Genomic DNA, 13,093 nt, shown 5'->3' on the forward strand with positions numbered 1-13,093 from the left:
GATGACACTCGCAGAGGCGATTGTAAGTAATGGCTCTTCAGTCTGCAGGGTAGAAAACACTTGCTATTGGAACGGTGGAAGTATTGTCCTAAATAAAATGTTAGGCTTCATTCAAGTGTTCACCTTCACATTCTGTGCCATGTCCAGCACAGCTGGGCTCTTGTGGTGACAAAGAGGGATGTGGTGGACACAAATAAATGCTTTGTGCTGGCAGGATTTGCAAAATGAGATGTGCCCACAAGTCCTGTCTTGGTCAGGGTGGCCATGAAGTCAAGGATGCTGCTGCACAAAGGAGTGACTGATCAGGATCTGGACATAGACTAGGTCCTAAGCAGTGTCCAGCAAGGCTGAGAAGATAAATAGGACTGGGTGGACTGCACTGCAGGGTACTGGCTAATAGGTGCAATTGCCAACACCACAGTAGTTTTACTATGTGGTGCCTGGGATTCTGGATGTGCAGAGACCTTCAGGAGCAGCCGTGCGCTGCTTCTGGGTCCAGCGGGACTGCAGAAACTTTGATTATAACTTAAGAACAAGTTCTACCTGTCACAGCTGCAGCCTCACTGCTAGAGGATGGCATTAGGTGGGCAGTGCCTCTCCTCACGCTGCACAGCAATGGCAAGACACTGGGGTGGCATATGTGCTGCTAATGCCACATACCTGGGAACTCTGTTCCTGCAGCAGTGGAATTTGGGGGACAGTAGGGTCCTTCCTGTTCCCCACACCCTGCTGTTTGCTTACAAGCAGCAGCAGTGTGCAGCCTTGTGCTGGCGTGTCCCTGTGCATACAGGGTAGCGCCTGGTACGAGTGTGCCATTTGTGAAATCCCCTCGCCTGAGGTTTTGTGGAGCAGCTCTGGCTCAGGCCCACGTCACTGCTCCCACACAAATAAAATGTCATCTAAACATTTTGGCAGCACAACACAAAAGGAGCCGATTCCAAGCCAGGAATACCATCCGTTGCGTTGGGAGTGGGCGCGTTTCCCCTACCCCCACCTCCCACTCTCCCTCTCTGCGTTGGGAATTGAGGCTAATAAAGGGCCGCGTTTGTGGGTAGGGCCCCCGCCTCCTTCCCGAGGCTGTCAGCGCTGTTGTGAGCGCACCGGCTGCCGCCCCGGCCGCTCTTCCCACTCCTGCAGGACAGCTCTTGAGCGACCGCTCCCCCGTTTGCAACAGGCAGCGCTGTGTGCAGCCCCGCTTTCCTCCTCCGGCTCTCCTCGGCCCCTGCGGCAGCCGGGCTGCACGGAGCCCCCAGCCCGAGCCGGGCGCTCTGCAGCGGGCGCTGACCAAGCGCTGGCCAGAAACCTCCCCGCTGCCCAGTGCGGGCACTGCCAGCTCCGGTCCTGCCTCTGTGCCTGCCGGGCTGGGAGACCCGCGGTAGGCGGGAGAAAGTGTTGAGCCACCCCCGCACAGGGCCTGGCGATGGGGAGGGGGGGGACCGCGGGGAGAGCCGTGTAGTTGGTGGATCCGTCTTTGGACGGCAAAGAATGGCTGATGCGGGGAGTAGGAGGGTGGGACGATAAAAAAAAAAAAAAAATCGCTAATTATCGACACTTTTCAAAGGGAGGAGGAGAACGGGAGAAGGTCGACCGTGGGTTTGATCCGAAGAGAAAGTGCCGACGTGTTGCTGCAATGAATCGGTCCGGAGGGACGCGGCACTGGCACAGATGGCGATGACAAGGGTGACCCCACAGGGACGCCCCGCAGCCGCGGGAGGCGGCAGCAGCCCCCCTCTCCCATTCACAGCCTACCATTACTCACACCTTGTCCGAGGGCTGAAGCAGCAAAGGCTTCTTGAGCTTTGCCAGCAGAAAACAGGTGTCCTGGCCAGGGGGAACGCATCCGTGCGATGGGAGCGGGAGCGCTGCGCTGCCGTGACCTAAAGAAATACTTCCCCCTCGCTCCTTCTCCCGACACAGTCCCGAGATGCTGCTGCAGGGAGCTGCCTGCAGATACTGCCCTTTCTTCGTTATTGGCCCCACACAAATCCTGCTAGTCTCCCCTGCTGGACGGTGGCAAGGTTGCTGGGATTCCCACGCACACGCGTGAGTTCCCGCGGCCGGGAGGCTGCGCTTGGGACGGGCGCATCCACACGCACGGAGCCGGCTCTGGAGGGATGGCCGGCTCCGTGGGTACGCTGTTACACACGGGAGGCACCCAAGAGCCGCTCATCCCAGCTGCGTTCCCTCGTGCCCCGGTACCCGTGGCTGACATCCAGCCTTTGTGCGTGTGTGTGCACGCACACACACAGGGCGAGGAGCACCCACGTCGCTGTAAACGCGAGTCTATGTACATATACATGAGGAGAAGCGGGGAATGACGGCTGCTTTCTCTCGGCCAGGAGCACACATACCAAATCAGGAGAAAAGGCTGGGTGATGCTCCAGCTGATTCGGTGCAGCGCGGTGTCCCGCTCCCGCCCCCGGCCCCGCTCCCGGCCCCCGGCGGCGCGGCGCGGCGCGGCGGGTGACTCGGCGGTGTATTTCAGCGGCGGCGGCGGCTTGGCAAGGCTCGGGGCTCCTCCCCCCGTGTGGTGGTACCCTCTCACTTGATCAAATCCTTGAACGTGAACAGTTTCACTGAAAAGCACTTTTGAAAAAAAAAAAAAAAAATATCCAGCAACAGTAAGGAACAGAATCCAACTACCGGGGAGAGTTTTTTTCCTTTTTCCCCCCACTTCTTTCCTTTTTTTTTTTTTTTTTTTTTTCCTCCTGGTCATCGTCTCAGAGGCTGAGAAAGAGTCAAGAGAAAACCGAAGAAGAGAAAGAAGAAGAGCGAGAGAAAGAGGCGCCTTTTGCAAATAATAAATATTATAATTAGAATCCGGCCCCTTTCTTCCTAAAAAAAAAAAAAAAGCCCTAAACGCAGCGCCTCATCCCCCCTCCCTCTGCAAGCCCCCCGACTCGCTTCGCAGAGGCATGGAGAAGGGGACCAACAGCTTTCCGACCTGCCACACCATTTTTCTCGCCTGGACATGGTTCTTACTTCTCTCTTGGTGTTGCACCGGCGCCGAAATAACTTGCAGATCCTGCTCATCTCCGTCGCCCTCCTGGCCGTCCTCCTCGTCTCGCCTTAGGCAGGAGCAGCGACAGCCGCCGCCGCCGCGAGGATTACGGAGCTGGCCGGGCGGCCGAGCGCGGGGCTCGGTCGGGGCGGCGGCCGCCGCGGAGCCGGTGCCGGGCGCGGAGCCGGTGCCGGGCGCGGAGCCGGTGCCGGGCGCGGAGCCGGGGGGCCAAGCGGGGCCGCGGGGAGCGGCGCTCCGCGCGGCGGGGGCGGGAGGCGGCGCGCCCGGGAGCCGGGGCCCGGCGGCGCCGCGGACCCGCCGGAGCACCGAGGGGCGCCGGGCGCTGCCGGCCGGCGGCGGCCGGGGGGTGCCCGCGGCCGAGGGGCAGCGCGGCGGCCGCGCTCAGCCCCGCGGGCCCCCGGAGGACGCGAGAGCGGCGCGGCCGCGAGGGGCCGAGGAGCCGAGGCTGAGCAGCACCACCTTCGCGCTCACCGGGGATGCGGCGCACAACCAAGCCATGGTGCACTGGTCCGGACACAACAGCAGCGTGAGTACCGCCCCGCAGAGCCGAGCCGAGCCGGTCCGGCGGCGCTTGGCGGGGAGGGAGCCGGGACAGCGGCGGGACGGGGGTGCGGGGAGGAGGGGGGCGCTGGCCGGGCACCGTGCCCTTGTCGCCAGCGGGTGTGGGAGATGGAGCGATGGCCGCGGGAGAAAAGTTTTCCTGGGGAAAGGTGAAGGCGAGTTGGGAACACGGTTTTGCCCCGGCCTCGGGGGCAGAGCCGCGGTCCCCGGGCAGCGCGGCGGCAGCGCCCCGCAGGGCCGGGCTGGCCCCAGCGCTCTCCTCTGCGCTCCAGCGTGTCCCGTGTGCCGCTCCCCTGGGCACCCCCTCTCGGTCTCTCCGTATGCAATGAACACCGTGGCACCCTTCGCTGCCTCCCTGCCTGGGGTGTGTGATGCACAGGGCTGGTGGAAAAGCCCTCCAGTGCCCCACTGTGAGTGCTGGAAGCAAGAGAGATCCCATTAATTCATTAAGGGGTGGAAAACCGCACAGCACGTCAAGGAGCTTTGAGGGGAGGCACGTAGTGCAAGCAGAGTGGAAAGTTTGTAAAAAAATCCATGGCATCTGACGCCTTTTCCCGAAGTGAATAATAACGAGCCACTGAGGTGTCCCTGGAAGCCTGTGGGACTGTGTGTGTGTGTGTGCGTGTGTGGAGGGCATGTCCCAAAGCCCACACGCTGTGCCGTGACAGTGCAAGACCCTCCCTCACACCCGCTCTGCAACGCCCGGCAGGTGGCTGTGGACAAAACTTGAAGTTTCTTTTGACTTGGTATCAGAAATACCATTTCTACTCTCATGTAGTCTGGGAACAGATGTAATCTAAAGGACTCTGGGAAACCTTTATGTCTGATGGCGATATTCCCATTATTCTGATTATTATAGCTTGTCACTGCCTTGAAAATGACTCTTTTATTGTTTTGCCACTATTGGAAATGAATAGAAAGCAATTAACAGCATAAAACAGATTGGCTGCATTTTCAGATGCATTCTTCATGGAACTTACTAGGCATGAAAAAGCAAATTGTCCACCAGCTTATCTATATGTGTCTCTATCTGTGCATCAGCTATAGGCTGTAATGTGCAATTCAACTTTTTTTTTTTTTTTTGACTGATTTTTTTGTCTATTTATTGCTACTTAGGCAATAATTCTGACAACAATGTAGATGTTACTTTGATTTAACCAATTTTTAAAGGCAGTTGTGTTTGCCAGGCATGAATTTCACTCTCATTAAAGATGAAAGCAAACATTGAAGAGAACACAGCTGTATGGTATATTTCAGCACTACACTTGTTTCTAGGACTACTTATTTTTAACATAACATGCCACGTAATGAAGAAAACAACCTATATACGCCCTCTCTTTTGTTTCATTTTGATGATGAATCAAAGGGTGTTGAGTAAAATAAGCTTAAATGCCTCCCCCATGCCTTTCCAGCATGGATTTCCAATAATATTGAGTATTTCTGCTTAAAGTAGCAATGAAAACTCATTTTATAGGCATTTGCAGGGGAAAGGTTGTTTTTTTTTTTTCCTAAAGCACAGCTCAGAAAGTGATTTTCACAAAATTATCTCTCCTTGGTTTCTTTTACAGAAACATGCTATTTAAATAACTAGATTCCTTATTCTTTAAGTGACTGAGAAGAGTAATGAAAGAAAATATCTTGATTGTTCATGGCATGGCATTAGGATTTTGCACCTCAGGATATCATGCATTGAAAGCTTCCAACTCAAAAGCACAAGCTAAAGCAAAAGACTGGTGTTTATTGCCAGTGTGGTGTTTGTAGGAGGGAGAAGCGAGCGTGATAATAAATTTGAATATTATCTTTTTGTGATTTTCCTAATATGAGGTCTAGCATTCTGAGAATTTTTCTCTCTTGTCTTTTGGAAAAAAACATACAGCATTTAGTAATTAATTGGATTTTTTTTTTAGCTGTGTAGAGGGAAAGTTATATGCTTGAACCTGGGTTCTTTCATTAATTAACAGATGATGCTGAATCCAATGCCTGTTTTTCTGCTGCAGCTCAGTTTTTGCCTAATTCTACTGTTGGTGTGCCCATGGCACAGGAACATGAAGCAATTTGTCCAAGGTCACTTGGGCAAACAGTGTGGCTTCTTTTGCCAGCCACGATGGTCCCCAGCCCCACATCACAAAGCATACATTTTCTTAGGTTACAGGAGGTGCAAAGCAGAAGGATGGTGTGTTGGAAATGGACAATATGTATTAACTAAGGTCATGATTATGCCAGTTGACCGAGTAGAGTGGGTAGGATGTGTCTGTATGTTATATTGTATTCAGGCTCCCAAAGCAGTAAAGGGGCAAACAGCTTGCTTTTACCAATTCTGTTACTTGAGCAGGCTTCAAAACCTCAGTTTTTGTCACTTGTGTGTTATTAAAAACATGATCAATCAAGTTTTGTGCATTAGTAGTGGGGTACTCCTAAAAACTGGATGGTTTTGCAAAGATCTGCAGACACTCCACAAAAGGGAGGTCTTTGCAGATGCTGAACCTGTTGTTACCTAGAATGTTAAAACCCTCTGCTTTTTAAAGTATTGTTATTTTAAAAGCAAATGTCTGTGAATCTCCTATCCCCTTTTTTTCACACATCCCTGTATCACAGGAAATTACTAAACCATAATCCCTTCCAGGCAAAAAAACTTTTGTTTTCTGTATTTGCAGATAGTGAGGTCAGGATTATGATAGAGGCAAAAAGCTGGTGAGATCAGGGAATTTGGGTTCTCTGCTTTGTCCTGCCCAGAGGCTTTTTCTGTGACCTTAGGAAAGACAATTAACCTCTGGATCTCCTCTTCCATGTTAAACGAGGATAGTACTACTTAGCTACCACAAAGTGGTGGTGTGGAGCAGAATTCATTTCTGCTTTGTACAATACCTGAGGATCTTGAAGTGAAAATCGTTAGGAAAATACAGAAATGCTAGCCTGTGTAGAAGTGAGGTTTGTGTTCTCTATGTTCTTATGGAGGGCACTTGGCTTAATTCAGCCAGTCTGATATTGGAAAACACAGACTTCTATTTGGGCTTCAAGTATCAATCTGCCCTAATAGAAGCATTTATTGAGCAAGGTCATGAAGCTCTTGAGGGACCTTGGAGAGATCAGATAAAATGTTTTCTTGCCAAGGCTTTTCTAAAGAAAGGAGGATTTTTAGTGAAAAATACTGTTATTCCCAAAAGATCTACAAGCCATTCTTTTTCCAAAACCATTCCTCTCTGAACACACATGCTGTGTACAGATGTGCCATTCAGTGAGCAGTTGTACCCTCTACAATTGTTTTTCCTCTCTAAATGTTTATGTTAGTGCATGAAATTTTTCCTTGTTCTGCTCATCAGATGCTCTCTTCAGCATTCTTGTGAAGATTATTTGATTCCTCATGTGATCTTTTCCTCCTTCCTCTCTCTCTGATTTATAGGATAAGGACCTGCAAAAAAAGGTAGCAGCACCTTTAATACTCTCACAGTTTTAAACCTCACTATCTCATTTCTTGATAGATTTTCCAAGAGATTCTGAGAAACTACAGTGAATAAAACACACTTACTAGGATTGCTCTCCTGTTATGGTCACTGGTGGAATGGGAAATGGAACTGTTTTTGTTAGGTTAGAGTCGTCCCTCTGATGAAAGTAGCTGTTTATAGGAAGTACTTAATTTTGTCCATGGCTTTTCCGTGATGGAATTACCACAAATTCTGTGTCATTGTGGCTGGCATTGTTTTTTTCAATATCAGAAGAAAAGATGCACATTTCTAGCTTTCTCTGGAAGACATTTTTAATCCACTAGCTATGGAGATGCTGCAGCTATGATCACTGCATGCTTTAGCTATCCCATGTATATATGTCTTTGCTTTTTTTAGCAACCAGATGCAAACTCCACAGAATCATTGAATATTAAGGGTTGGAAGGAGTCTTAAATAAGATCTAGTCCAAATCCCTACTGTCATGGGCAGGGACATCTCCCAAATTCTAGCATAAATTCTCCCAAACTTCTGGAATAAAGATGAGAAATGCAGTACTATGCCCCAGTAAGAGCAGATGAGGGCTAAGGCATGTGTATCTTGCAGGTTGCCACAGCAGACCAAGTTCCTCTATGATACTCAGGGTTGGATTTTTCATACTATATGAAAAATGTCAGCAGGGCAATTTTTTAAATCTCATTGTAGTAGGACAGTGCAGAAGATAAACCAGTGGAAGTCTGGTGTGCTTCAATGGTGCAGCTGCTGCTTGTGCAAACCATGCAATTGCATTGATGCTTACAGCATGATCCAGGCTCCAAAAGCTGGGGAAGGCAGGATGAGAGCTGGTGAGACACTGGGCTGGGGCCTGGTTTGTCTTGGCAGCTTGTTGCACTGTTTGGTCCAGTCAGCCTGTGACTGTCATTTCTAGAGTTAATGTGGTTTCAAGATTCATGCCAAGACTTGGAACATGAGATGTTTTTGGGAAAAGATAATAAAGAGGAGGCTAATAATGCTGCAGTAGCTTACAGACATTGGAAGTAGAGTTAGAAGATGCAGCATATCTTTTTGGTTGAAGAGGGATCAATATGTGTTAACAGCCCCAACGTTTGTCTTACTGGACATTAGGAAAAGTTTCTTCTGAAAGGAAGTGCTGCAACAAGGTACCAGAAGGTCTCTGGGGGTTTTCAAAACTCATGTAAAGATGGTGATCTGATGGGAACCACTCTGCTCTGAATGGGTTTTCTTTACCTCCTGCTACCACCGATCCTGTTTCTTTGTCCTGTGCAAGCTCTGGGGGCTGGCAGTGACAAGCAGGTTGTGCAAGTTCTCCCAGTGAAGCCTGTCTCTTCCGGGAATGATTCCTCTGAATGCTTTTGGCAGGGTTCTGGTGTGATCTGCTAATGTACTGGTGGTTGGATGCTGAGACATTACTCACTCCCATGGAGCATTACAAGCTGGGGAGGCCAGTGGGATCACTGTGCCAGGTAGTTTTTCATTAAGATGCCTTGCAATGCGGTGTGTGATGGGCAATATTTGCAATTCCAAATAGACTGCTATGCTTGGAAGGGAGGAAGGGAAATCTTTAGGCAGGGAAAGCTGCATTTAGTTGTCAGCAGTGGGTAACTGCTCCAAAAGCCGAGCTGGATTTCAGTCTAAAATGTTTACTCCTAGAAATAGAAGATTGGAAATAAAAATGAAACACACATAACAACTTCAGTTGTGGTTGTGTTGAGTTAGTAGACCAGGGAAAAGGCATCTGGAAAATATTTTTTGTGCTATTTCTCTCCAGACTGGTTTCATTGCAAAGTCAGTTTGATGTTTGGACCTGGGTACTGTTAGTGGATCCCAGGAAACTGGCAGTTTCCCTGGGCCGTTTCCCTGCCTGGCACAGCAAACTGTTGATGTTCTTGTAGTTCCAAGCTCAGTACCAGAACTGCTCCTATCTGAGGTGCCAATCAGCAGTTTCTCTTCAGACCTCGGTACTCATACTTTGCCATGATCAGGGATGATGCCCTAGGACTTGTGGCTAAGTTTTTGAAGTGGATTAAATGCAAATAGAATCAGCTATGTGATTCTTTAATTATTTTTTCCATAATGGAAAACACTCATCCAATTAGATGATGAAGTCTTTTGAAAAGGGGTTTGAGCAGATAATTTATGTTAGGCAGGAGAGATTTTTTTCAAAAGGGAGGTGAGACAAAACAAATATTTTCTTGAAGGCAAGGCTGTAGGAAGATGAAACTTTCTGAGAGTTTCCAAATTTACAGCTGTGTAGAAATTTAGAAAACATAGGAGACCAGTGTTGTCTAATGGGAAAAGCACACGTTAAGGGCAAAGATCTTTAGTGTTACTTGCACTGAAGAATACTGGAAACCAGTCTTGCAAACAGTCAAGAGTTGACTCAAGTCATACTGGAGTATCATGCTCCTTGAGCTCCCTGCATGTCTGTGGGTAGAACAGAGAGCAGCATTCTTGTGTCAATCAGCACTTGTACACAATTCCAAATTCATACCAGAATTGAGGGCCAGGCCTCATGGCTGGGGCTGCTTTGAGGATGTTGCAGGAGATCTGTCAACTCCAACTCTGTATGGAGTTAATGTTTAGGTTTGGCTGGGCTCTGGTCAAGTTTATCTTCCACTGAGAATCTGTGTTTGAAGGTGTTGAATCCAACCTGCCTCAGTCAAGACAGTAAATTAAATGACATGTTCCTTATGAAGCACTGAATTCTATAATTGCAGAAATTCCTCAAAACAGCAAAACATTTGTTTGGATCCTCAGTTTAAATTGATGTAGGCTTAATCTAGGCTATTTGACTCTAGTGGAGAATTCAACCCAGAGGATCCTAAAGCATTGGAAAATAAGACTGAGAAATGAATAAGAGGTGAGGAAACATGGAGCAGTGTAGCAAAGAGACCTGTGGGCCCTTCATGCCGTCTGAATTACAGCCACAGGACTGTGATCATATGAGTTTTTTCCTCTCTTGTGCACAGCCTTTCACTGTCTCATGTTTGGCTCTGAGAGTTTGTTGCTCTCTGGGAGTTTGACCCACACTGTGAGCCATGTTGGAGACTGCTCTGGTGACATAGTTGGAGAAGCCCAATAGGAATTTCAAGCTGAAATATCCCTTTGCTGGAATATACTGTGTTGCAGTCACACTTTTTGCATACAAGTTTCCTGGTTTGTTTAAACTCCATGTAGGAATCCAAAGTAAACAATATCCCAAATCCTAACTTTTTCTAATGTTCAGAGAGAACTGCATCATTGTTAATATTTCCTCCATGCAAAAAGGTGAGCATGGAAATGTTTCCTTTCCTGCCTTTATGGAAAGGAAAGAGGGAACTGAAGAAAATTTGCTGCATGTTTGTAGAACGTGTCTGTGTGGGTGTAAACATACTTGATAAATAATCTGCCATGGAAACTTTAGGGTCAATTCCAGCCTTCATAACCAGTGGAGTCGCAGCATGCAGTAAAAGTAAGAAAAGATGGATGGTGAGTGATCAAATCTCACTTTTGTTCCTCCCTCTCCAGCTGAAGGAGACCTGATTGCTCTCCCACAGAAACGAGCGGCACAGCCCTGACGCTGAGGCTGGCACGGGGTTTTTTCCCTTTCATGCGCCGCAATCTCTGGGCAGGCAGCTCCGCAGGGCGCTGCAGGGCCCGCGTGCCCCAGCAGCATCAGCTCAGCAGCATCAGTTCAGCTCAGCAGCATCAGTTCAGTTCAGCAGCATCAGCTCAGCAGCATCAGCTCAGCAGCATCAGCTCAGCAGCATCAGTTCAGCAGCATCAGCTCAGCAGCATCAGCTCAGCAGCATCAGTTCAGCAGCATCAGTTCAGTTCAGCAGCATCAGCTCAGCAGCATCAGCTCAGCAGCATCAGCTCAGCAGCATCAGTTCAGCAGCATCAGTTCAGTTCAGCAGCATCAGCTCAGCAGCATCAGTTCAGCTCAGCAGCATCAGTTCAGCAGCATCAGTTCAGTTCAGCAGCATCAGTTCAGCAGCATCGCTTCAATCATCCCGCGGTCCCCGCGGCCGGGCCGAGGAGGGGCGCGGGCAGCCGGCGTCAGGGAAGCGGAGCCGGGCGCTAGAGGGAGCGTGGGCATCTGGGAAAGGGAGGGAGGGAATGCTGCTGGAGAGGCAGAGGCTACAGAAATATTGATGTGGAAACCCGCTCGGAGTCACAGAGTCCGGGAAACTCCCGCGGGAGTTTCCCTCTGCGAGGGACCAGAAGAGTCCTAGCAGACGCCCGGCCGTGGTAAAGCGTTTCGCCATCCCGCGCGGCTGATGCTGTCGCCCTTCGTGCTGTCTCTAATCGCTGCCAGGCCTTTTCCTGAACGCAGCTCTCGCTGTGCCGGGTCTCTCACCCCCTCCAGCCGGACTGGTGCCTGCACAGGCTCCGGCGGTGCCGCTCTCTGGGCGAGGCTGTGTGCGGGAGCAGCGGAGCCGCTCCTGGCTGCCCGGCCCCGTTGTTGTCCCCCCGGGGCGCTGCTGACAGAGCCACCGCGCTGCCCATCTGCTCCCTGTCCTCGCAGGGACAGCGGCAGGGGAGGGCAGAGCTGGGCTCCGTCACTCCTCTCCCTGTGCCCGATCCGCAGCGGATGCGCTTGCCCCGACAGCTCCCTGCCACTTGGCACCCTTAACTTCTTGACCAAGCTGAAGGTGTTGCACAAATCTCAGGGTTTGTGTTCCTCCGTTCTTTTCTCGTGGATGTACAGGAATAGAAAGAATTGCAATTCTTTCCAGCCACTGCATTGTGGGACAAAGAAACATTTCCTGGGAAACATAGTTGCACTAGCTGATCACTTTGGGACTAAAATGTAGGTTTGGGATTTACAAAAAACACTAGGACTGAGCAGCTGCAAATCACTTAGGTCAGTGATGGGCTGGAGAACTGGGATGCTGGAAGCAACTGCTTTGACACTGCATCACTCTGTAACATGGGTACTGCTGGTATTATCTTCAGGGGTGTTACTGGGGTGCTCCTGAAATGGGTTGAGCCTCTCCTGGGGATTTAGTGGAGGACCCCAGTGAGGGGTTAATGGAGCAGAAAACTCAGCACAGAGCTCCTGCTGATTTTCAGGGCAGAGAGAAATGTATGGGTTGAGTTCAGATGTGCATCCTTGGGCACCAGAGGAAAATAGGCAGTGCATGCCTGTTGTCTTTGTGATTTGTGGTCTTGCCATTGTGCCTAAAATGTCTTGGATTCCCTATCCACAAGTAGGAGTTGACTCGCATGAAGGGCTGTCATGGAGACTCTCACTGGATGGACATTTGCAAAAGCTGTTGCATGGAAGAGAACATATAAAACATGATTCTTTTGCCAAAATGCTTTAGGACCTTTAGGACCACAATACAGTAGGTGAAGAGGGGGTGGAGTGGAAGCTTTAATTGGTTGTTAGCCTTTCCCTGCAGTTGGTGCCTGTTTGAAAAATCCCTCTCAGGTGTGATCAATACCATGAGATGCAGGCAGGTTTGGCTGGTCTGTGGCATTATTTGCATGTTAAAGAAATGGGAGGTGAATTATTGCTGCGCAGGGCAGTGGGGTATATGTCTGTGTATATGGAGACATTTCTCTGTTCCAGTCTTTCTGTCCTTTACTACCAAATCCTACCAATTTTGTATTTGCAGAATGGCAGGCATGACTGTACATAAAAGCATCTTTTGCTGTCTCCTTCAGCTGTGTAATCCGAAGGTCATTAAAAGGAAGGTCAGTAGTATAACCTTTTTTTCCCCCTTTTTTGGAGAAAACTGAGGCATGCAAGAGAGGAGGGATATACTCTGGGCAATGATCAATATTGATGTGCTACTAAATAACATGGGACTTAACTTCATTGCTACAACTTAGATGCTGTATATATATTTTTTAATAAGGGATGGCATAAAAGGAAAAGTAGGTGAGGAGTTAAGAGGGGAAATAACAGGGCTCTCAATAGTAGAAAAGTAGAACATGGTCAGCTAAAATCACTAACAGATTGATCAAGCTAAAGCATTGCAAAATTCTGTCTCAAAGGTTTTTAAGATCATCACTGTCTGCTGTTCCAATCCCTTTACCTGCTTGGCCTGGCAGATCAAGC

General features: G+C 49.4%; 1 protein-coding gene and 1 long non-coding RNA gene across 2 annotated transcripts in view; one reads left to right on the forward strand and one right to left on the reverse strand.

The window, feature by feature from the left end:
• Positions 1–2,249, reverse strand: part of LOC144246612 (uncharacterized) — a 45,882-nt gene extending 43,633 nt beyond the window's left edge. The window contains exon 1 of the long non-coding RNA XR_013340267.1: positions 1,762–2,249. This is a non-coding gene — a long non-coding RNA (uncharacterized LOC144246612). The remainder of the gene's footprint in view (positions 1–1,761) is intronic.
• A 190-nt stretch (positions 2,250–2,439) lies between these two features.
• SORCS3 (sortilin related VPS10 domain containing receptor 3) overlaps positions 2,440–13,093 on the forward strand; it is a 267,756-nt gene continuing 257,102 nt past the window's right edge. The window contains exon 1 of the mRNA XM_021536263.3: positions 2,440–3,548. Within this exon, the coding sequence (XP_021391938.2) occupies positions 2,916–3,548 (633 nt within the window). The 5' untranslated portion in view covers positions 2,440–2,915. The remainder of the gene's footprint in view (positions 3,549–13,093) is intronic.

The sequence above is a fragment of the Lonchura striata genome, chromosome 7, assembly GCF_046129695.1.
Source record: "Lonchura striata isolate bLonStr1 chromosome 7, bLonStr1.mat, whole genome shotgun sequence".
Lineage (NCBI taxonomy): Eukaryota > Metazoa > Chordata > Aves > Passeriformes > Estrildidae > Lonchura > Lonchura striata.